General features: G+C 33.3%; 2 protein-coding genes across 12 annotated transcripts in view; one reads left to right on the top strand and one right to left on the bottom strand.

The window, feature by feature from the left end:
• Positions 1-243: 243 nt before the first annotated feature.
• Positions 244-25,794, bottom strand: part of LOC134853929 (uncharacterized) — a 47,746-nt gene continuing 22,195 nt past the window's right edge. For all 11 annotated transcript variants that reach the window (XM_063869913.1, XM_063869912.1, XM_063869904.1 and 8 more), the window contains 3 exons: positions 6,774-6,881; positions 3,108-3,273; positions 244-501 (listed from right to left, as the gene is read on the bottom strand). In XM_063869913.1, coding sequence (XP_063725983.1) covers positions 287-501; positions 3,108-3,273; positions 6,774-6,881 — 489 coding nt within the window. In that variant the 3' untranslated portion in view covers positions 244-286. The remainder of the gene's footprint in view (positions 502-3,107; positions 3,274-6,773; positions 6,882-25,794) is intronic.
• Positions 5,050-25,794, top strand: part of LOC134853927 (beta-1-syntrophin-like) — a 236,233-nt gene continuing 215,488 nt past the window's right edge. Inside the window, exon 1 of the mRNA XM_063869899.1 lies at positions 5,050-5,061. The gene's annotated coding sequence lies outside the window, so the exon portion shown is untranslated. The remainder of the gene's footprint in view (positions 5,062-25,794) is intronic.

Below are 25,794 nucleotides of genomic sequence, written 5' to 3'. Positions count from 1 at the left end.
GGGCGCACTTTCGAGTCCGAAAACATGTGTATCTGCAAAATTTGGTCGCGAAAGTCCGGACATAAGTCGCGGACCTCAACCCTAGTAAGTATGAACTATTCATTTGTATTTTAATCTTATTATTATTTTTATATCTATCAATTTTTTTCAAGAATGATTCACGAAATGACGAAGGTAAAAAATACACCTTGATAAGAAGCTTAGAACAAGGAAGTTTTCATTAAAATTGTTAATTAAACCCAATGCAGCAATGCAGTTTCTCCTTTTTAAAATAGATTGCGTAATTTTAGTCAATATAGATGGTGCTTTTCTTCCTCTTGTTGACAGCATCACTCAATTGTTTGCTGACGCGGTTGGTGAAAAAATGCTCTGGTCCCAGAACTATTTTGAAGATGTCTCTCGCTTTTTCCAGCAGAATCATAGTGTTTGTCAGGTCGTTCTGCTTTCTCAGCTGTATGCCAAGTGCCTCATAAATCATGCCAGTTAGAACGTGCACAGTGCCTAAAATCAACATTTTTGAAATCATCTGGACATGCCAAAAACATCTGGTTCTTAAATTCGTGCCTGGCTTCAATTTGAAGTATCAAAAACTAAAACTCTATACTTGTCAACTGTCTGTGAATTTTATTGACCTCTACGTATTCCCACTGTTCACGAGGTGAATAGAAAAAAAAACTAAAAGATTGGCTGAAGTTTTCAAAAAAAACAGCAAATCCAAGAAATGTCATTCTCATTTATTCTTGCATTTTTTCAATCAATTTGCTTGCCTCAATTCATGTTGGAAGGGTTCATCAGACGAATTTTTTCACTGTTTCTTCCCGCATTGGACTTATATAGATAAAAAAAATAAATGGGATTATCATGGTCAGTATCAATACATAAAAATTTTTGCTAGGCGATAAAATCCATTGTATTTGATTATATTAAATATAGTCGATTGCACTCTATTATAAGTGATTATAAACCCGAAAATTGTCAGCTCAACTTTCGTTGCTTCACTTTTGTTCATTTTTTCCTGCAAAACTATGAATTCAAATAGCACATATGAGATTTTCGGCTATCTTTTGTGCAAATTTTGATGATTGATTTGTATCTTATTAGAAGTTCGACCATTTTGTAAGCAAATCGTTGAATCTGGCAAACGGGTTAAGGCGGGCTAAGATGGGTATGTTAAAAGAGTAAACGTGGAAGATGGAGTTAACGTGCACCGAGTGTTTTTTTGCATGAAAGTGGGGATGGTTGTGATTTTTTTCAGTATGTTTCAATAATTTTACTAAATAGTTTCACTTTTTACTGAATTATGTTTTGTCCACAAAAATATTTTATGAAAAATTTTGTTTTCTACAAAATTTTGTTTCATTCTTATTCCGTCTCTGAAGACATATGCGTTCTGCAGAAAAAATCGAGATTATATGGATTTTTTTTGTTCTGCCGAAAAAATCGATTATAATGTACTTTTCTGTACAAAAAAAATCTACTTCAAGGCTATTTGAAGAAAGAAAAGTCTATCAGAAAAGAGAAAATTATTATAATGGTTTATTGTAGAAAAAATCAACAATAGTACTTTAAAAATAGAAACTTTTAGATTGCTATTCATCAAATTTCCTTATACTGCTCGTTTTTTATCCCAGATTGGCCACTATGCAACTTTTTTCCTTCTTTTCAAAAGTTTCCACCCCACGCCCAAAAAATATCATTTCCCTTTTGCAAACTTCATTTTTTATAGTCAAATAGTTTCACAAATTTTGGACTCAGGCGAAGTGTTTCTTATAAGTTTTTGTTCAGGACATCAACACGACATCAATAACTATTAGATGATTGAGTCAACCAAACTTTCAAGATCGACCAACTTGACTTTTCAAACTGTACCAGAACTCTATAAAGCATTACTTTGCCACAAAAATTAAGACTCACTTAGATCCGCGGAGTAAATTTTAAAATTACAAGTTTGTTGAAGAGATTTGTGCACGTATGTCTGTAGAAAACGGAGACAAGGATTCAAAAGTTTTTGTTTTTCTAAAAGTAATCAGCTCAGCAAAAAAATTACAAATAATTACTAGATAAACGTAATTTGTTTCGGCACCTAAAAGTGTGTTGCAGAATCCGAAATGAGCAAAAAAACCAAAGTAACGAGCAAAAAGATAAAGCATTGAGATTCCATTTGGAGCTGCATTGTGTTTCAATAATTAGTTTTTGGATCCCATAACAGCAAAAGATTTTATAACTTTGATTTGTTGCGGATTCCACGATAAAACCTTGACAGCCTTCGTGCGGAATCTTTAATTAATTCACTGTTTTGCTTTGTAATGAAACAAGCTAAAGATGTCATATTTTGGCTTTTCTTGGAGTATTGATAGTCGAAATTCCCTCTCAAACTAAGTACATACTACACGTACATTGGTGTGGAATTAGTATGTACAACTAACCACACCAAGCAAAAACTAAATTGAATAATGAATCGAAAAATTATTGCAAGCCAGATCTAATTGTTGTGACCATTAGAAAAATGGGGAGGAGCTTTGTATTCGGGTGGGTTTCAGTCTTTTTTTTTTGTTTTCCACGCAAAATCAGGTGCCACAAATAACGATCAGACTGAATTGAGTGATATATCATAATGAAGCCCTTTCAGCCGTGATTTTAACCAAATACAAAAATTACCAAAATTTTTCTCTGGTGTCGAGAAAAATTGTTTTGCAAATAAAGCAAGCGAGCAGGCTTACAACAACTGAATTTTTGAATTATGCATAGCTTAAGATCCTAAAACTTAATTTTAAGCAAATTAACTTGTTTTTGGAACTCTTAGCTTCATTTTGAGAATCAAAAACGTCAAAAAGTTCAAAAGTTTTCAGAAAAAAAAAAATTGAAAAAAAAAGTTTAATTTTTTTAGTTGTTTTAGTCATTTTTCTACAAAAAAAAAATGGATCAAGCAGTCAATATTTGCCAAAATCCATTTGCCACCTCAATCTCTCAATTTTTTCATGTATTTTATGTAACTTTCTGCCATTAGGTCCTTTTACTTGAAGTATATACTAATACTATAAGCCCCCCCCCCCCCCCCTTCCCCCCCCCCCCAGCAACACCGGATCCCAAGTTGTGGACTGACTGACCCAGATAGTTGAGTGCCATTTTGAGACACTCCTCGAAGTACTTCTGGGCCCTGGACTCCAGCCTCACCCGGGTCAGTATGCGTCCCAGCTCGTACATGGACAGAATGGCCAAGTGCTTGTCCACTTTGGAGGCCATCTCGTGCGACACATTGTAAAACAGCCACGACTGAAAGTCAACACAGTAAACTAGGTATGTGTACCCAAATAATATTAATCAATTCACGATACAGGTGTTCGCGGGCAGTAAGGAGAAACACGCTAGAAAGACTAGAAATTGTAGTACACTACAGAATAAGACGGATGAATTTACGGTAAAAAAAAGCGTCCTTTTGCTGTTTTAGAAGTGGTCCGGGAAGTTGTTCACTCAATGGGAAAAAAGATTTGTGCTTTTGGTTTTTGTTTAATCCCTCGCGGGCATCCTAGACTCGTTTCTCTTTTTGAGCTTTTTAGTATGAGTAAAATACTTTCATGGAGTCACTAGTAAACAAACAAAATAAGGTTCTTTTTTTTTCGGGTTGACCTGCATACACCGCAAATGCTTATCATACAATTCCATACAACAAAAATCTTTATCATACAATTCCATACATCAAGTATATGGAGAAAATGCTTACCATACAATTTCCGTATCTGGAAATTGTATGACTGACATTTTTTTGATGGCGACACAAAAACTTTTCCAAGTAATTTTAAAAATTTGCCCCAAAAATTACTCTCATAAGGTGCTGTTTGAAGGGTTTCTCCAAATAAGACGACAGCCGTTAAGACGAAAACCGTTTTTGAAGGAACTTTAAGACGACGGTAGACTCAATTCTCCATTTGTATTTCTGAGAGTTATTCGATAACGGTAACTTTCAAAGTTCTAACACGCATTTGTCGTCTTAATGTCTTATCGTCGCAATGTTCTGTCGTCTCATTTATCTAGCACCTGCTTGTATAATTTGCCTCTGAAATCTTGCCCAAATATTAGTTGCTTGTAAAGAAGGTATTCAGTTGCAATCACAATGATTGCTTGCTGCATTTCTGACATTTGCAATAATTTATTCAAAGTTTTCCATTTATTCATTACGTTTACTTTGGAAAAGCTTTGAAGTCTTAAAGATTTTCTGTGGAAAAAAGTAAACTACTTTGAAAAATTCAATTCAGATTATTGTGTTTTCAAAGTGAGTTGTAATCACGAAAAAAATCGAAAAGCGATTTTGCTCACAGGTTTTGACCCGAGTGAATTTGAAAGATTGGAAGTTTTCTTAAGTCCACAAAAATGGTAGAAAAAAATTGCCCTAACTGCAATAATTTTGTTAGTCTTTTCGGCCAACTTCTATTCATTGTTAGAAATTTAAGTGCTTTTTTATTTGATTAATATTATTTTCACCATAATTGTATTTGTTTGATATGAATGTATCAAAATGAATGTTTTTCTAGTAACTGTAGCTTGACGTTGCTTTAAAAATTTAGCTTCAATTTGATTTTGGGACTACGTGAAGTCCTATATATGATCAGCAAGTATGTAAGCCTAGGGTTGACAAAAATGCCTATCATACAATTTTCATATATGAAAAAAATGATTATCATACGCTTTCATTCAATTTCATAGAGCAAAAGTAAGTGTATGAAAATAGCAAAATAAGCATTTTTTCCATAAAATGAAACTGTATGATAAGCATTTTTCCATAAATGAGAACAGATTAAGTTTTTGTTTCAAAATTTTGAGTTTTAACCGAAACACTAACCAAGTATTTTTGTCATAAGAAATTCCAGAGTGTAACTGACAATTACCATGCAGATAAACTGCATTTGGTGATTTTAGCCATAGAAGATAATTTTAAAATTTCCACATAGAATTATATAGCACAAAAAAATTTTAGAATATGGCTAGTTAGATTTTAGCTTGAAGTTTTGTTGGTTGAGAAAAAAAGGCCTGCTTTTTTTACAAATTTAATTTAACTTATTAAATTAAAAAAACACTTTCTAGTGATTTTTGGATTTTTGGGTCGAAAACTCATCCTGGACTCCGTTATAAACACAAAAAAGAAACAAATTTTGCATGCAAATTTTTTTTGTAAAGTTTATATTTTGCACAAAAGCAAAATTGCAAGCTTAAAAGGACTAAAAAATTTTTACCTCAAATTTTTGCTTTTGTTTATGAAAAAAATGCATATGATACAACTTTCATATATGAAAACTTTACGATAAGCATTTTTCTGACCGAAATTAAAATTTTGTTTATGATTGTCAAAATGCCTTCTATTATAGATATAATTATTTAAATCTATTTAAAGTTACCCAGACACCTTTTTGGTGATTTTTGAAAAATTTAATTTTTCTATGACAAAATGACTATCTTATAATTTTCACACATGAAAATTGTTTGACAAGCATTTTCTATCAAAAATTTCAAATCATTATTTTAACGACCAGAAAGCTTCAAAAGAGGCAATTAGACCAGAAATTTTCAATCAAAATTCTTACAACACTTTTTTAAATTTTTAATGAATTTTCTGTGGTTACCATTTTTTCCATAGACTTCATATATGAAACGGTATGATAGGCATTTTTTTCTATGAACATCAACCCGGGTAAGTGCATATTGAAAAACATTTTTTTTGCAATATGCATTTGCTTACAGTTTGCATGCAAAAAACTCGACAAAATTTCATATCTTAGATTTGTTCGACTTTGTTCCGTCCTGCGCAACTATGAATTTTTTGTAGCACAATGACATCTGGTTTGACCATTTCGGTCAAAACCTCGAGGCGGTAGTTTCCGAACATGATTTGCGCAACAATAAATTTTTGACAACCCCATGTTGAAATTTTGACTGAATATCTTTTTTGCGCAACAATAAATTTGCGCAACAATTTTGAGGAATAAATTTGCGCAACGTTTGCGCAACAATAAATTTTTGACAACCCCATGTTGAAATTTTGACTGAATATCTTTTTTGTTTTGCTAACTTTTTCATTTCAAAAACAATTTTCTGATCTTTCACTGTTCAGAAATTTGTGTTGTTTCAGAGACCAAGAAAGTGGGTCAAAACGAACAAGTGTCAATAAAAAAAAATTTTACAATAAAAACGTTAACTAAAAGTACTTCAAGCACCTTCAATGTTCGCCAAATTTCTGAACATAAATTTCATTAAAAGGAGGCCAAATTCATTTTTAAATGTCGTTAAGATAGCATTGTTTGCCAATTTTTAGCTTGATTTAACGCTCAGGATATCAGCCCTGCATTTTTAAGTAAAATCGGTCCAATTTTACAGGAAAGATTTCCATTTACATTTTTTATTTTGTAGGGAGTATAACCTAAAAGACCCTACTCCTGTTAGAAAAAGAGACTAGAGTATCAAAGAAAGAAGAAGAAAAAGAAGAAGAAGAAGAAGAAGAAGAAGAACAAGAAGACGAAAAACAAGAACGAGGAGAATCAGAAAAACAAGAAGAAGGAGAGAAGAAGAAGAAGAAGAAGAAGAAGAACAAGAAGACGAAAAACAAGAACGAGGAGAATCAGAAAAACAAGAAGAAGGAGAGAAAAAGAAGAAGAAGAAGAAGAAGAAGAAGACGACGACGACGAAAAATAAGAACCAGGAGAGTCAGAAGAACAAAAAGAAGAAGAGAAGAAGAAAAAGAAGAAGAAGAAGAAGAAAAAGAAGAAGAAGAAGACTAGACTGACGTTTTCGATGTCGTTGTTGAGGAGGTGCACGTGGGCGTAGCAGTAGTAGAGAGAGGGCAGTTTGCTCTCCAGGAAGTTGTGACTCGTTCTCTCACAGATGGATATGGCCTAATTAACACACACACACGCCATACCCACAGCACATTAGAGAAATCATAATGATTGTAATAGTTTTTGAAGAAATTAATTTCCTGTGTTAAAAACTTGGAACCCCATAAACATATCTTTTTGTTGATGCTATGTTTAATTGAACGAAGTGAGTTAGGACTGGAGTGTATAACTCATAGAGTAATTTCGGATAGGGTACACCGTCTGCTCGTCACGCTATCTTATTTTCGGCCGGATAGATTCGTGCAACTTCTTAGTCTAATACCGATCCTAATCTTACTCTTATACTATCTAGTCTCAGGTTGTTTAACTAGTCTCTGCTAGGCTCAATAGATCTAGGGTATACTGGTTTATTGCGGCTGCTGAAGTACTCGGGAGAGTGCAACTAATTTCTAAGTTAAATTCAAATCTCTCTGGTGCTGAAATTACAAGTAACTTCAGCACTTACAAATAAGTGGGTTGTTAGTTAGATGGATCGTGATTGGTTAATATTAAATACTTTACATTGGTAAAACATTTAATTTATCCAATCATAAAATATAGTTTAGATCAGGTTCCACCCATCCGGGTTTTACAGAGTTTTTTAGAACAGTTCTTCTGTAATTCGAAGGATGGATGATGGACGTTGGTATTTGGCGAACATCATAATTTTCTTCCGCTTCTTCTTTGTTAAAGAAGTTCCAGGAAGCTGGAGTTAGGGACATAAGACGTTGTGTTCTTCTTGTGACAACGACTGAGTCTCTGCAACAAAATCAATTCTGATTTCAGAATGGTTGGCTATGTCAGGTTTTTCTGTTCTTCGAGGAGAACTTCTTTTGTGTCTGATCTAGCTTGGGAATGGCGTGGAGATTGTGCGTGGAGGGGATGCCTGGTTACTCGGATCTGTACGTACACTTGAATCATCGAGGTGGTCATTGGTCTAGTTCAATGAAGTCCTTTTCTGCGAGGTCAAGTCGTACTCTAAATCCTTTGAGTTGTGATTGTGAGCGGCATATTGATTGTAGTTGGTCATTCTCTCTCGAGTGTGGTGGGGTCGTTTTGTCTTTCGATGTTCGTCCTTGGTGTTGTATTCTGATCTATGTATTGCATCATGTAATTTACATTTTATAAAACTGTTATTAGTTTAATATTTTTTAATTATGATTTTAGTTAGTTGTTTTCACAAAAGCTTTTTGTTTTAGTTTGGTTATTTTGAAGAGTTACCCACCCTTGAGTAGCTCTTATTAAAAATAGGAGTGTGGTCACAAAGCGTGGATGTAGCGCGGTGGGTTAGGCCGGCTATAGAGCATGCTCAGGACGTCCTTCCTGGTGGGTTAGGCCAGGAGTGGGAGTATGATTTCATGCGGTTTTTGTGAGGTGTCCTGTTATGTGACAACGATTTATGTTGGGTTTGTTGTGGTCTTTCTTATGTCTTGTTGGTTATGTCCTTTTTCCAAAAAGCAAATTGTTCGTGGTATGGGTTTGTCTTTCGACTTTTTTGTGTTTTATTATTTCTTTCTGAGACTTTATAATAGTCTTCAAAAGAATAAATTATCCAGTTTTAAACTGGGTTAATCCGGTTTGGGTACCGTTGGTTTCCTTTTCTTAGTCATGCTGTTATTCTATGATTTGTGGTATTTAGTAAGCTGCGTTGGTTAGTTTTGTTTAGTATATGATTCCTTTCCAACCGGGTTAAAGGAAAGTTTGAAACATGTTATTTTATGTTAGAGTTGTTGAGTGTGAAAACTTGAAACTGAAATTCATTATTTTAAACAATTCTTCGTGGGCGAGCTGTGCGAGTGTGGATAGAATTTCTGTGCGAATGAATGAGATTATAAAAAGGTTAGTACTGCATTTGCATTTTATTAATTTACTACATAGAATTTGGAAAGTTACTGCTAGGTATGGGGGAATTTTAAGTTACAAATTTTCATCATAATTAGATTTACTGCTTGTGGGGAAAATTTTATAAATGAATTTACTGCATTTGTATTAGATTTATAAATTTATGAGTGTAAGAGATTAATAGAATTTTTAAATTGTTTGATGAAAATTGCGATTTTTATTTGTCTTTTGTGGTTTTTGTAGGTGATTGTCGGATGAAGGCTAAAAATCTAAAGAAAACATGGATAAAGAATGGTGAGTTTTTAATATTGTAATTAGTTAGTAATATTCATTTAATTCATACTTACCTGTTAGTCATCGGGGAAAAAACCGTGGGGGAAAATGTCGTGAATTAGATCTGAAGTTGTTAGTAGTTTAGCTAAGATGCGAATGATGTTTTTAGTCTGAAGTAGTGGCCAAAGCAATGAAGTGCCTTAATGGTGGTTAGTTCTTCAGTGCCAACTGCAAACTCATAAGGTGTGTTTTGGATTAAGTTATATAATTTGTGATTAAATTTAGTGTTGTGGATGAATTCTAATATTGGGATTTCTATAGGTTGTACAAACTCGTGCGGGATAAGGAAGGGTCGGGATTCTTCGGCGTTGAAGGTCTTGGTGATGGGACAGAAGATGTACATTTGGGTTATGGGGTCATAATTACGAAGAATACCATGGAGGTTAGTGTCTTTAATACAGTATGTGAAATTTAGGAAAAATGGCGAAGTGTATTTTGAATTAATGAATTGAAAACGATGGTGTGGTTGTCTAGAGGGTGTGTGTAGGTCAAAGTGATTTTGGATGAAACGATAATAACTGTATGTGTGGGTTTGTTTAGTGCGCAACATAATATCGTGTGAGCAGTGCAAATCTCTTTCGTTTGGTGCAAGGAAATGAAAGGTTAGTGAAAATATTTGGAAGCGTTCTTTAAAACTTTCGTATGCTTGTGTGTCTGTTAGTGCTTCTGAAATAATTTGGTCATATTTACGGTCGAAGATGTTTAGTGTAAATACATATGGTGTCTTGATGAAAAATTTCTCGGTGATTTGTGGATTAGCGAAGCGATCGTCGTCTAAGAATTGATCTTGGTTAGCTCTGATGATGTTGTGATCGTAGTATTCTAGTGTATATTCATTAGCTCTAGGTGCAGTGTGTATTTTTAGTGATTTTTTATATCCAACGTAAGTAAATTGTCTAGCGGTTAGTGGTGTAGTTAGTCGATATAGCATGTCCTTATTTCGTTCTATATCGATGTGAGTGCTGGATAAAGGTAAGCAAAGAGGGTTAGTGAAATGATAGTATGAGGTCCAGGAGAGAGTGGGCATTAAAACGTATTCATCTACAAAGTTGCGTGTTTCGTTAGTGTCGTGAGGGGTGTTTAAGGTGTATTGTGGGAATGAGGGTAAGGTGATGGCTAAAAATTCTTTTGTGTTAGTATGCTTGGGGTGGTTGATGTATTCACGGGCTGTTCCTGGTTTTGCTGGGAAAGGATGGTTGGGGAACTTTCTTTTAAAAGTGCGATAAGCTCTATTAGTGTTGAGTGAAGATATAGTGGATGTGGATGACGGTGTTAATGATTCAGTATAATTTGAAGAGGGTGTAGGGGTAGGGGGGTTGGATGAATTTATAGTGGAGGAGATTTGGTTTATGGTTGGGGTATTAAGGTGGTAGGGTTGTTGTTGGAGGGTAATAAAATTATCTAGCTCTGGGGAGATTCGGGGGGTATCTGGAGAATGAGATGATTGGTCAGAATGGTATGAGGAGTAGGTTGGGGTAACTTGGGAAGCATAAGAGGGTGTGGAAGTGAATGGGTCAGGGTTATTGGATAATATGGGTTGAAAAGGGGGTTGAGAAAATTTAGAAGAGTTATGAAAATTATTGGATGGGGATGGTTCTGAGTCGGCAAATTCATCGGGGGTTTCAATATTCGGGTTATTGAGTTGTGAGATGGAGTATAAAACTGAGATATGTGAGTTAGTGTCGGAATTCATGCCTGATGTTACATTACTAGATGGGAAATCGGGTGGCGGAAAAGCAAAAAGTGGTATTATTGGGATTGGAGAGGTAAGATTGGTTGGGTGGGAATTTGATCGGTGTAGTGATCCAAGTTGGCAGCTCATCGTGGGCTAAAAAAATTATTATTTTGAGACTGAAAAGCGGTGGTATGGGGTTGTTCAATAATTTGTTCATAAGTATTATCATCTTGTGACTGATGCGTCATTATATGTTGGATGGGACTTTGTGATGTGGTGAGTCGAAAATTCGGATTATGTGTGGTTGCTAAATTTCGAAAATTTCGTGGGACTAGGGATAGTGGATGGTTATTTGGTAGGGGCGGTAATTGTGGTGCCGTTGGCGTTATGTCTACATTGTTATGTTCTTCGTCGTATGTGTTTTGTCGTGTTGCTATTTTTGTATTATATTCTTTTATTTGTGCATCTAAAAGAATTTTGTTTATAGATGTAGAAAAAATTCCAAAAAATCCTGCAAAGAGTATGCGTGCTACACTTGCTTGTCTGTTTACTTGTGTGTGTATAGCACATGTGTTGTAGATTCCTTTTAAAAGTGAGAAAAGAAATCCAATAAAGTTAAACATTGCCTATAAAATAGTCAATTTTTCTAAGATGTAGTAGGGCCATCCTAGAAAATCGAGGATCTCATTTTTGAGTGTAACAAAGCTAAAAATGTTAATTGGTGATATATCTTGGGGACGGTATTTTTCGCCGTTTAGATATATATAATCTTTAATGTCTTTAAAATATCCGCTATAGTCTTGCGTGTAGATATCGGCAAATCCTGCGGTTTCTGCAAGTTTGCGTGGATTTTGGTCAATTGATTGCCTTTGTATAGTGTCCATTTGTGTTAATAATTCTTGGAATTGTTGTGTTCTAATGTGATGTTGAATATCTGATTTTGAATATATTCCTATTGATTGTAAGTCTATATTTGGGTTTCGAGCAATAGCGCGAATGCTTTCTGGTGAAAATTTTTTGAGTGATTGCATTAATGTGGGATATGGAGTGAGGAGATAATATTTATTTTCATCAGGATTTAGTTGTACTACATTGTGGCTATTTTCTGATCCACATGGGACTGCGGTATCCCAGAAATAGGTTCTTCGTGAAAGTGTATCCACGAAATGTACTTTATTCTTATAAAAGATAGGGATTCTTTTACAACGTCGTTTATCTTCAAAAACGTATAGTGGTGATACTTTTTTAGTGCAAGTATAAAACCATAAGATGTTTCCTTCATAGTCTAAAAAATTTGATCTATTTCCTGATAATAAGTATCCTGCATAGGGTATTTTTAATACTGCTAGTGCAAGTGATTGTAATATTTGTGTTCGTTCTAATTCACATAGTTGGTGTAGTGTTTCTAATTCGGAGAGTGACATCTCTTGAAAAATTCGGCTAATTGTATAGTCTAGTTTCATATCTAAATGAATATCATAGTGAATATTACCGAAATATGTAGTATTCATTAGTGATAACTCTTGTAAGCGTGTGCTTCTGGTGTCATAAGGTTTTAGATGTCCACCAGGTTGTCCGTTGCTTTTTTCAAAATTAACTGGTATATAGGGTGTTCCTTCGTTTGGAGGATGACCTGTGGCATATGGGTCAATTATTATTTTTCCAGTGGTCATGTCGAATCCTTTTTCGTATTCAACTAATATTTCAGAGTATTGTGTTCTGTGAAGTGGATTCCTGTATTTACATGCAAGTTCTGTTTCTTGATATATTTGAAAACGTGTCAATTTATTTTCTATATTGTGTATGTTTCTAAAATTAGTACTTTGTTTTCGTGATGGATGTACTTGTTCATATGGAATTGATTGTATAAAATATTTTTCGTGAAATTTTATCATACGAGCGTGTATTCTTGCTACTTGAAATGTTGTACATGTGTCTTCGGGGAACCAAACAATTGTTGCTTGTGTTCTCGTTGTAGGGTCGCAATAACCTTGATCATTTTTACAAGGTAATCGGATTCCTTGATAGATCATTGTATTATCTGATAAATCTCGTGTGAGTTGTATTTTTTCGAGTTGTATTTTCCAATCGAAAAACATTATTTCTTGGTATCCTTTATTTTTCGTGTCTGCTTTGCAGTTTGATGGGTTATTTATACCAATGTGTGGTATCCAATGTTTATCGTGTAGGTCATAGGTTAATCGTCCGTGTGCGCCGTTATACGGGTATTTGTCGTCTAATTTTATATGTCCTTGGTGTCTTTCAAGTTGTGATTGATGTACGGAGTCTGAAAAAACTTGAAAGTTAACTAACTTTCTTTCGGAGTTTTTATTTTGTGTGATGTTTAGTCTAAGTAATTCATTTTTACAATCGTCGGGATTGAGATGTAAAAGACGTTCTATATTACTCTGATAGAATGATTCATGGTCAAGTCGGTTTTTGTTTCCGTTGGAGACTTGTGAACAATGTACTTTCTTTTCGGAAAATGTTGCTGTGAATTTATAACCTGTAACTGTTGTTGCTCGGGCTTTTGAATAGAGTGTTGCTATTACATTTGTGGTTTCTATAGCTTGTGGTTCTGTTTCACATTGTGAAACTTGATTTATTGCATATTTGTGTAGTGTTTTTTGTTCATTTTCTTCACAATCGTAATGTGTTACTAATAAATCTTGTGGTCCTGTACGGGGGGAAGGGTTTATGTTTTGATTTGAGATTATTAGAAAAAAGAGTTGGAGAAAAATTAATGATTTTAGAATATACATGTGTAGGATAATCCTGAGTATGGATTGTAAAATGTAATGTAACCAATTGTATTTTTGGTATATCTGTCGTATTTATATATTATTTCAGTAGTTATAAACGGTGGTGGTAGTGATTGAGCTGTTATGTTAGGTGGGTTTAATGGGTAGGGATGTTGGGTAATATTGTTTAACTTAACTGTGATTTCAAACTTTAATTGTAAACTGTTTTGTTGGAGTATTTGAATATTATGATCACGGATATCGTTGTGAATATCTTGGCGATATTATAATCTATTAAGTGCCCAGTTATGAAGGCGGTTACTTTCTTGATGTTGTCCAAATAATGGTGGAGGTGCTGTAAATGTATTCCAATCTAATCTTAAAGGAGTATTTGTTAATGATTGTTCTCGGTATCTTGCGTCGAGATTGTTTGGAAAAGTTAAGTTAAGGGGTGTTGGTGAAGTTTGACTAATTGATGGTGTTGATGGAAGTGATAATGTTTCGGGTAGTGATGAAGATGTTGTATCTGTAGAAATGTCTATGGGGTCATTGACTAAATTTGGTTCACCTTGTGTGAATGAATTTGTAGTCCAATATGGTAATCGTGATGTTTGGTTTGTGGGGTTAAAAGGATTTTCACGTATTTGCTCAGATGTTGGTGTTGAACCTAAGTAATCTGAGGGTAGGCTTGAAGTGCTTCGTTGTGAAAAAAGTGTAGGAGTTTCTGGTGTAATACCAGTGGGATTTTCTGGAGTGCTTTGTGGTGGTGATTGAGGTATTTCAAAATGAACTCGGGGAGTTTGAAAATTTCTATTTCGTCGAGGATGTATAGTTTGTCTATTTATTTCTGTTGTGTTTTGGTTTTGACTAAGGTGTCGTATTCTACTTAGTTCTTGTGGTAGTGTTGGGTAAAGGTTATATGTTGGTTCACTTAAAGGTGCTTGTCGTTGAACTGGTTCTAGTGGTTCAAATAAACGAGCGTGCCGTTCTTCAAAAGTGTATGGATTATCTTGAAAAGAAATTCGTGTAGATGTTTGAGGATTTTGAGTAGTTGAAGGTGGTGTTGGGTTATCTTGGGATGATGTCGGTGAAGACTGACTCTGTGACTGTTGGGTAGCAATTTTTGATGGATTTTTGAATTGTTACTTTAGTGGGAAGGTTTATGTTTATTATAATATTCTTCCAAAAAAATAATTAGAAAAATTGTTGCTAGGGCAAATGTGATGATTGCTTTCTTTATACATTTGCATATTGTCAACATGAGGGATGATAAAAATGTTATGAAAATTACAAACAATAAAAAAATATCAGTTCTACTGAAAATTGTTCGTATCATTTAGACAAGTTGTATAAATCGTACCTGTGGATATAATCAAGGATTTTGGAAAGTTGGAGGAATAGTTCGAGGATAGTGTAGAAAATTAAAAAAATGTTACAAAAAATGATTAGGATTATTAGAAAAGATTCAAGTATATCAAAAAGAAATATTATGAAGGTTTCAAGTATTGTAAAAAAATGTTTAAGATTTATGAGAATTTTAGCAACTGTTCGAGAGAAGAGCATTTAAGAAATGATCTTTTGGTCGAATATTTTTTGCTGTTTGGGGCGATTTTCAAGTGTGGTCGAATTATTTATTAGTTTTTTGACAAGTGGGTTGAGTTTTGTAAAAAATTGTTAGGGGCAATTCTTATGGTGATCGGGAGGTCGTCTTTTTCTTTATTTTTGTTTGTCAAATGATCCGGGGTATGGTGAGATTTTTATACTTTAGGCTAATTAAAATGTTCATTTTGTTACTTTAGGCTAAGTTAACAAATTTGTTTTGGGGGTATTCGTGGTCTGAGTTGGGGAAATATTGTTGATCTTTGGGTTATTAGATAAGGGAGGGGTACGGTATTATGGTGATATTTATTTTAGTTGTCAAGTTGGAGTGGTTTGCTTATTTTTGACCTGGAGGTCGTAAAGTTATAGTTATAGATGTGCCTGGAGTTCTATATTATTCGTCTAATTGGTCTTAGTTTGAGTTAGAGAAAGTGACGGATTGGATGAATCCTATTGGTCTATTTTGAACTTGAATTATTGCGTACTTGTCAGCATGTTATTTTGAAAAATGTAAATGAAAAATGTTTCGGAGGTTTCAAGATTGTGAAGTATAAAGTTAAAATTACTTTTGAAATTCCACTTTCTTTAATATTTTAGATTGGGGGATGAATATTTTGTAGTTTTTACGTGGTTGATTTCGGAGTCTTGTTGTTTTTCTATGTTCTGATTTGTCGATTTCTTCTTGGGGTATTATTTGTTCTGTCATTTTTCTATTTTTTCTTTGTTTTGGGAATTCTTTATGGTTTTGTGTATTGTTTTTGGTGGCGGTTGGTTTTGTGTTTTGATTTTCGGTGGGGTTATCATTTTGTTCTGTGTTTTTCAGATGTGGTTCGTTTTGAATGATTTTTAATCCTGTGAAAGAATATAATTGAGTTAATTCGCGGAGTGCGTATTCTTTTGGGTAATAAGGTAATAGGTTATTTCGATGCTGAACGATTTCTTTTTTGTTTGAGTCGGTAATTTTATATGTGACATCAGTGGGTCTTGCAATTATTTGGTATGGTCCTTTTCGAAGGGGTTGTAATTTTTTAGAAATTCCTTTTTGAGTATTAAAATTAGGTATCAAAACAAATGTTCCAATTTTTAATTCGGAAGCTGGTGTAAAACGTGAATTGATTTGTTCATTAATGTTTTGTCTTTGTAATAACTTTTTTGTTATTTTTTGATAAATTTCATTGTGTTTCTTATCTCTATTTAGAATCCATTCGGTGTGTGTACCGGAGGCTAGTTTAAGAATTTGTGGGTGATGAAAATGATCTTCATCGTGTGTATGTAAAGGTAGGTTATAACAAATTGAATCTTTATTTGGTTGACAATAACCTTGTGCGTTTTTATGAGAATTTGCTGTAAACATTATTGGTTTGCGTGGCTTTTGGTTAAAAACCATTTCGTATGGTGACATTCCTAGAGTTGTCGTAATTTGTGAATTATATGCTAAGGGAAATAATTTTACATCTGCTGACCATTCGGTATATTTTGTATCATTTCCGTTGATGATACATCTAAGATATTCTTGTAATGAACGGTTCATACCTTCGACTAAGCCGTTTGTCCAAGGTGCGTGAGATGTACGTGGTTTGTGTTTAATGTTGTATAAATGACATAGTGTTATTATTTCATTATTTATGAATTCTGTACCGTTGTCTGTGACTAAAATTTCTGGTAGTCCAAATTTTGCTATCCAGTGTTCATAAAGTGTTGTATACGCATAATAAGCGTTACAATGTGGTACTGGGTTAAGTGCTACATAGTGTGTGAATGCGTCAACAATTACCATAATGTAGGAATTTCCTTCTGATGAGGGTGAAATTGGGCCTTTAGTATCAAATGAGATACGGTGATTAAAGTACAAGCTTTGTCCTTTAAAATCTTGTTTTTGTGCTATTTGTTTTTGATTTGGGTAAGGTTTATTCAGTTGACATACTATACAATCATTGCATAGTACTTTTATCCAGATTGGTGCATTTGGGAAGTAAAAATTTTGTATAAAGTTTGAATATGTTTTTTCTGATCCAGAATGTCCTTTAATATTTTGTGTATGTGAGATATTAAAAGCGATGAGAATCATACTTAAAGGAAGACAGGGGACTGTAGATTCGTTTAAGTTATACTCTAAAAGGTCTGTGGTTTCATTAATTGTTGTGTTATTAAATTTGCGAAAATATCGGAGGAGTGTCTTGTTGCCTAGAATGGTTGAATCTGCTTTGGTAGGTTTAGTTTTATATTTATGCCATGATTTTAGTTGTCTAATTATTGGGTCAAGATTTTGGTATTGTTTTAGTGTTGAAATTGTAATTGTTTCTGTTGGAGGGAGAAAAATGTTTTCAATTTCGAATTTAGATAAGGGTATTGTATCTAATGGGTCATGAAGGTCGAAAACTTGATTTATTGTGTGTTTTGAATCGTTTGTTTGTGGTCCTGATAAATTTACTTTGTCAGTTAAATTTTCTTTTTTAATTAGTGGAAAATGGTCTTTTTTAGTTTGGTGTTGTTTTGTTCGTTTTTGTTGGGTGTTATTTTTTATCCATTGAGAATATGGGATTGGTTTGAAAGTTGATGTTCCAAGTAGATCAACTTCATAATGATTATTTTGACAATCTAAATAAAGTGGGAAATGTTGTAAACTATTTATTTGTGATTGTTCAATATCAGTTTTTACTGCATATTTGCATTCTAATCGGGGTGATGTTTCGTTTTCTGCAAGGTAGAATTTTATGTTTTTGGGTATTTCAACTGTTGTTTTTCGTGTAAGTAATTCAGGTGGTGTATTTCGACTTAAGGTGTCTGGTACTGCAAGATTTTTTCCTGCAGTCCAAACTATATGTAAGTTTGGAAATTTCATTAGAATTAGTTGAAATCTGTAAACTCGGTGGTTTGGATTAGATTTCTGTGTAAAGAGAAAGATGATTGGTTTATGGTCTGTGAATAAAACTGTGGGATGTTTTGATCCAAGTATCAGAAATTCATATTCTGTCAGTGTATATATTATGGCTGTACATTCTCTCATTAGAGTTGAGAGTCGTAGCTCTGCTTGAGTGAATAATCGGGAATTTGCTGATATTAGGTTCATTTTATTTGTACCATTATGTGATTGTAATAGTGCTGCGCCGATGCCAAAGTTCGAAGCATCGCACATTGCATAAAATGGTTGATCAGGGTCTGGAATTGTGTTTGAAATTTGTTCAGTTAAAAGTTTCTTTATTTCTTCGAATCGTGCTTGATGTTCTGTATTCCATTCAAAATTATTTTGTTGTCTAAGGATGTTATAAAATGGTCGTAGATATAATTGCATTTTATAAACATATTTACTTAAAAAGTTTAACATTCCAAGAAATTCTTGGATTTTCTTTTTATTTGTTGGTGGTTGAAGTTTTTGAATAGCGTCAATGCGTGATTTCAATGGAGTGATTGTTTTTCTTTCTATATTATGTCCTAAGAATTTAACTCTTGTTAAAAAGAAGTGTGATTTATCAGGGGCTGCCTTCAGATTTTCGTTCTGAAGTATTTGGTGATATTTTTCTAAAACATTGAACATTTCGTCTTTTGTTTGTGATTGCATAAAAACATCGTCTAGATAGGTGATTGCGTTTTTCTTGAGTATTAGTGGTCTGAAAATTTTGCTCATAAAAGCTGAAAATGCTGCTGGTCCTATGGATATTCCATAAAATAAGCGGTTGAATTCATATTGTTGGTTTCCGATAACAAATTGTGTTAAACGTCGTGATTCTTCATCTAGTGGCATTTGATTGTATGCACTATTCATATCGGCGGTTGTTAAGTATTTGCCGTTTATTTTTGTTAAAATAACTTGTATTGGTTCAATGGGCCAATTACATTTTGATTCATCTATGAGTGAATTGAGGTATCTAGCATCGAGAACGATTTTTAATGATTCTCCTTTAGCTAGAATAATAACGGGGTTGATAAATGTGTTGCCTTTTGGTTGTTCTTCTTTATTAACTGGTGATATAATGTTGTATTGTTCTAAAATATCGAGTAATCTGTTTACTTTATCATGTAAGTGAATTGGTACTTTACTTGCTCTCTGTTTTTTGAAAACTGCGTCTGGTTTTAATGGGAGATGTAGTGATGAACTGATTTTGCCAACATCGAATTTTGATGTTGCATAGACTGATGAATATTTAATTAGCTGTTTGGCTAACTTTTCGAATTCGTCTTGTGTTATTTGTGAATGTTGGAAATTAAACATTGTTAAAAATTTCTGTTGGTCTTCTGTGTAGTTACTTATGTTGAATGTAGGTTTGAAATATGGAGTTTTTGTGAAATAATCCGTATTTCTGTTTTCGTGACTTATTATATTATTTATCGATAATTCTTCATTAAGAATTGTAGATTGGCAAATATCTAATAATTGGAGTATATTATTTACGCGATAGGCTTTTTCGTGTATTGGTGATATTGTAGCGTTGGTTTCACAATATCCTAAAAGTCCTAAAGGTAATGTTACTTGGTAAGGTGTGTTATTATAAACATGTAAGGAAATGATATCTGTATTTGAATTTTTCAAATATTTTATTGAAGAGATTGTGATTTTGAAAAATTTATGAATAGGTTTGAATTCAAAATCTGACATATAAAATTTTTGTTTGTTTTGTTCCTTATCATATTGGTGAACTTGTTTAATTGAAAAATTATAGATATTTCCTGATAGTGGTTTTAGGTGTTTTCTTTGTTGGTTAAATATCGGGTAGAATTTTGAAAAGAATGGTGGTTGTTTATTTAATCTTTGAAAAAATGTTAAGGATGTTTCTTTTGTTTTTGTATACTTATCTTTGATTAATATTTTACTATTTAGGATGTTAATTGTTGGTATATACTTCGAAATAAATGGTATTCCAATGATATTATATTTAATATCAGTGATATGGAATATTTGTTTAAATGGCTTATTTAGAATTTTGTTTTGCTCCATTGTTCTAGTGGGGAGGAGAAATAATTGGATTTTTCCGTAGTTCATCAATGTTGATCCTTGTGCTGTTGCTAGCTTACTGGAGGTTTCAAGAGGTGTTAGCTTTGGGTGTAAAGTTTTTATTTCATTCCATGTGGGAATGTTTATTATGTTTGATTCTGCTCCTGAATCAATTAAAAAATCAATTTCAAGGTCTGGTGGTTGAAATTCTTTGTTTCTTGGGCTTTCTAAGAGAAATGGTATTGTCCAAATTTTTTCTTTGGGTTGTTCTTTTTGTATATTTTGATAGATGTGGTTTGTGTTCAAGCATTTTGTTTTGACATTTTTATTGGGTTGATTTTTAGTGTTAATTGCATTCGGTTCTTGCGTCGTTGGTGTGGAATTTATGGGTGTAGTGTAATAATTTTGAAGAAATTCTGATTGATTTTCATATATGTGTGATGAAAAAGGTTGTTCATATATGACAGATTCATAGTCATTTTCGACTTTTATCATATTGATAGAAAGAGTGTTTTCTGTGTCGCTTTCTGAATCTGATGATGTACAATTTATTTGATTGAGTTGTAACGTATCAGTTACTGTGTCCTCAATACCTGGAGGGTCTGATGTTGTTTCTGGGTTAGACTGTACTTGATTGATTTGTCTTTGATGTTTAGGTGTACTACTTCTGTGACGATTATTAGAGTTATTATAGTGATTATTATTCTGGTGTGGTGATTGGGAATAATTTCTATAACGATTATTATAACTTGAATGTCGATTTTGTGAATTATTTCGCGATCTATTTTGATAATTGCTGTTTGATCTGTTATATGAGTTATTTCTTGATCGGTTATTTGGATAATATTGACTTCGATTGTTTGAATAACTTCTATTTCGATTATTGGAATAGTTTCTATTTCTATTGTATGATGAGTTTCGTGATTGATTGTTTTGATAGTATCTATTTCGTGATTGGGAATTAGATCTAGAAGCAAACTGTGTTGTGTTTAAATTAGATCTGGAGTAGTTATTTCTACTATTTGGTCTATTGTAGTGATTTTGTGATGTATTTTGTGTGTTTCTTCGTTCTGGCGATCTTCCTCTATAACTTGAGTTATATGGGGATTGATTTCTTGTATAGCTTGTATTGTTCGGAAGTGGTTTTCCGGAACTATTGTTGCTATATAGATTTTTGTTTGGCAGATTTTGATCTTTCTTCATATATTGATAAAATGACTTATTTGGTTCTTTGTATTTTTGAGGTTTATTTTGACTATCTTGCTGTTTTTGTCTACATTCGGAAATACTATGTCCGTATCGTCGGCAATAATTACACCATTTTTTGAAAGATAGTTTGCCTTTAAAGTTTGGGTTCTTTTCATAAATTTTGAGTATTTCAGTGATTTTTTCAACGAGGTCTGTATCTGATTCTTGTATATTATTAATATTAGTGGAAGTTGTTTCAATTCTGTTAACGTATTGTAATTTCAGATTTTCCGTTTCTTCTAGTTTCATTGTGATTTCTGCTTGTTCTAGTTTGTCTACTAGTTTTCTAAAATCTAAATCGGGTTCTCGAATTGAGGAAGGATGGGATGCTCTCTTTTTTATTGCTATTTTCCTTAATTGTGGTGTTAAGGTCATCATTAAGATTTCTGTCATCTTTGTATTTTTATAGTCGTGTGTATTTAGTGAATATGCTTTTCGAACTAGTGTTTCGATTCTTACTGCTAATTGCTTGATGGTTTCGTTTGGTAATCTGCGAATTTCATTACATAAAACTCTTTGTTGTTGTTTGTTTCTTTCGGAGTCAAACATTTTTGAAAATTCTTGTGTAAACCTTTTCCAGTTTGATTTTATTTCTAGAGGTAGTACTGAAAACCATTTTTGGGCTGCGCCATCTAAGGTTGTTTGTATCAACGCTGTGCGTCGATGTATCCAGTTTTGATGTAGTGGCGTATTAATTGGTTCAGGTCCAATGTTTAAAATCAAGTTTGCTGTTACTGCATTTAAATAATCTTCTACAGAGTATTCAGGGTCTGTTCCTGTGAAAACCATTAAAGGTTTGTTTGATGTTATTGATGATCCACCCATAAGGTATGGATTCATTGTCATTTGTAATGATTCTGCTGCATTTGGCATTTGAGAAAAATTTGAAAGTTGGTTTCTTGTTATTTCATGTTGTTGGAGATAATATGGGAGTGGTATTTCATTTTGCATTTGTGATGGTTGATACGAGTGTGCAATCATTGGATTTTGTTGTTGAATTGGTTGAAAAGATTGTGTATTAATTAGATTTTGTTGTTGAATTGGTTGTTGATGTTGTGCATCTATTGGTTGTGGAGAAAAATTCCTATGATTTGTACGTGTTTTCTGTATTCCTTGTCCACGATATTCTTGAGTATATGGTGCAAATATGTCTGGTTGTAAGAAATCATCATCTGAGGATAAATAATCCATTTGATAAGATGTTTGTTTTTTATTTTTATTTTGTTGAAAAAATGGGTAATTTTCACTGTGATCCTGTGGAGGATTTGTTTGGAAATTTATTGAATTAGGTTGGGCCATTGGGTTATCCCAGTTTCGAGATCTTGTATATTGGTTAAAATTTCTTCGTGGTTGGTAATTTGTTTTTGATGGATGTGTATAATTATAATTATGGTCTGCAAAGTTGTTTCTATTGAATGTTTTGCGTGTTTTTGATGGTATTGTCATGGGTCTGTATGTTTGGTAATCCATATGTGAATATTTTGGAGCAACCGAAGGTTTAACGGTTGATTGTAAGGTTACTTGTGTTTGTGAAGGATTTGTATTTCTTGGTGTTGTCAAATTTGGACGTATTGGTGAAATACTTTGTTGTGTAGTTGTTGTGTGTACAATTTCTTCATTTATGAAGTGTGATGGTGTCTGGATATCTTGTTGAGTAAGATTCCTATTTCCATTGAGGTTTTCGTTATGTATGACTGTAGAGTTTAAACTATTATTTTGTGTATCGGGCAGAAATGTATTATAATTTAGTGGTGTTGCATCAATTGTTAAGGGTATTACTCTTACATAATCTCTTATGTAAGATATTGTACTTATTGCTTGACTTGAGATTGATTGTGGGAAGCTTATAAATGCGTGATGAGACCATTCGGGGTCCCAAACATAATCTGATTGTTCTGTGATAGCGGTATCATCGTTCGAATTTTGGGGTCTAAAATTTTTTCTTGCTTGTGCAATTAAATCAATATTGTGTGTGAAATAATCTATTATGAACCATGCCAAAATTTTTTGTAGATCGTGTTTTGTATGTTGTGAAACTTCATCTTTCGTGAAATTTTCTTTAATAATGTTTAAATAACTAGAGACTAGTGTGATTTCATGTCGTACTCTTAAATGTTTAGATGTTTCTGTCGGTGAGACATTTGTTATTGGGATTTCGTTTTCTAATATCGAAATATAACTATATATTATTGCGAAAACTTCATTAGTGAAAATGGAGTTTGCTCTTTGTGAGTTATGGTATTGGATGCTTTTTATATATTCTGAAAAAACTTTTGAAAATTTTAAATCAAGATCGTCTGTTTGAATTGTATATTTCCTATGATTATGGTTTGGTGAGGTGAATTCTATGGAGTAGATTCCATACTGTTGTGTTATGTTGCATATATCTTTTAGATAGTGGTCTATGATTTGTCTTTTGATTTTTACATCTGGGAACTCTGTTTTACATGGACTGATTCCGGGTTCAAATAAATTTAAGAGTAAATTTTTACAAAATATGTGTTGTCCTCTATCAGTAGTTGCATCTACTATAAAGGGAAAGATTTCATCATCATCTGGAGTTTCGTCACCTGGGGTGTGCGTTGAGCTCATTTTTTCGTTCGATGACTGTTAATATGTAATTATTAATGTGTCGAATTGGTTGATTCCAATTGTATAAATGTACTGGTTTGTGTTTGTACTGCTTTTTTATTCTTCTTTTTCCTCTTTGTGATGAATTTGAAGTTGTTTCTGAGTCAGAGAAATATAATTGATCGTGAATTGGGCAAATTTTATCTATTGATTCTTTTAGTTTGTAAAGTTCGTCTAAACTGTTGATTTCTGATTCTGAAAATGCGTTTCGATTTTTTGAAAATCTTTTTCGTGTTATTTGTCTTTGTTTCGTTATTATTTTTCTTTTTAGTGTTTGTCGTTTTGTTCGAATGTATCCTACTGTTTGTGTATGAGGTGTGATTACAAGGTCGTATTTTTTGTTATCTATTTCACAATTGTGTAAAACGATTGTTTGTTTATTTCCTAGGTTTTTAAATGACGTAAGGTTTAGGATGACGGATGCAAAAGGGTGTTAAGTGAATTCTAATTGCTTAAACTGTTAGTCCTTACGATTTTTGGTTAGCTTCACCTGGGTCTATTTGTTCAGGGTTGGAGAGAAAAGTATATCTATTCCGGAGAATGATTTGTACTTTCTCGTGACTAATATAAGCTAAGGTGTTAACTTACTTAATCTTACTTAGGGGTAGTGATTGTGTTCAAGGGTTGGAGAATAGTAAATCGATCCACAAGGTTCAGGTATAATTAGAACGCGAGTAGTTCGTTAGATACTATTTTAAACTTACTAAGTCTAAGATTTATCCTGGGTCTGGTAAGAGGGGGGGTCAAGTGAAGGATGAATAACCGAAGTTCTTCACTGTTTATCTTAATTTGAATGATTAGTTTTGTTTAAAAATTTCTATTAGTCTTAGGTCTTTAGAAAGGGTTGGGTAGTGAATCGACGTTTGAGGTCGTTAGACACTAATTAAGTGGGTGGGGGAGAACAAAGTTGTTCTGTTTGATCCAAGGATAAGCCTTGATGATCAAATTTGAAATTTAATTAAGTAGAAAATGATTTAAGATCCAAGGATAAGCCTTGATGATCTGATTTTAAAATTAAGTGAATTTAAGTTTTAATAAAATTTTAAATTTGTGTAAAGGAAAGATTTAGTGTTTTGTGATATTAGTGAGTTGATGATTGCTGTTATGTTTTAGGTGATGAAGCTGGAACAACAGGATGATTTATGATTACTAACCATTTACTGTCATGCTACTAATTTTTATTTTTATTTTCCAATAAATATTTTTCAAACATGTTTTGTATAATACTGCAGAATTTAGGAAAACGATCTGAGATCTTTTTATCAATCGTTATTGTATATTATTAATTTTGTTTAGCGCCTGAAATGATTTTGAAGAGTAACTTCAAGGTTTTATGTTTGCAAATGGAAATCTAAATTCATTGCGGGTAGTATTCTAAATATAAAAGTTTGTTCTGGCTTTTGCCGAACTATCATATAACTATATGGCAAGTTTCTACTTTGTCGTAAGTCGTCTCTGGTTCGAGGTCTTCTTCCAATTCCGGGTAGTTCTGTTATGGTTCGGAATATTGGCTCTGATCTATTGAGTCGTAGAGACATTTCAATTAAATTATTGTCGTATAACATTTTGGAAATGTTTTTGTCTAATTTCTAATCTATTTTGGTTAATTCTAATCTATTAAGGTCTTGTTCGAGACTTATGGTCGCACCAGATGAGTTAGGACTGGAGTGTATAACTCATAGAGTAATTTCGGATAGGGTACACCGTCTGCTCGTCACGCTATCTTATTTTCGGCCGGATAGATTCGTGCAACTTCTTAGTCTAATACCGATCCTAATCTTACTCTTATACTATCTAGTCTCAGGTTGTTTAACTAGTCTCTGCTAGGCTCAATAGATCTAGGGTATACTGGTTTATTGCGGCTGCTGAAGTACTCGGGAGAGTGCAACTAATTTCTAAGTTAAATTCAAATCTCTCTGGTGCTGAAATTAC

Source organism: Symsagittifera roscoffensis, chromosome 9 (assembly GCF_963678635.1).
Source record: "Symsagittifera roscoffensis chromosome 9, txSymRosc1.1, whole genome shotgun sequence".
NCBI lineage: Eukaryota > Metazoa > Xenacoelomorpha > Acoela > Convolutidae > Symsagittifera > Symsagittifera roscoffensis.
The sequence above is the reverse complement of the archived record's forward strand: the minus strand, read 5'-3'. Positions and strand labels throughout refer to the sequence as shown.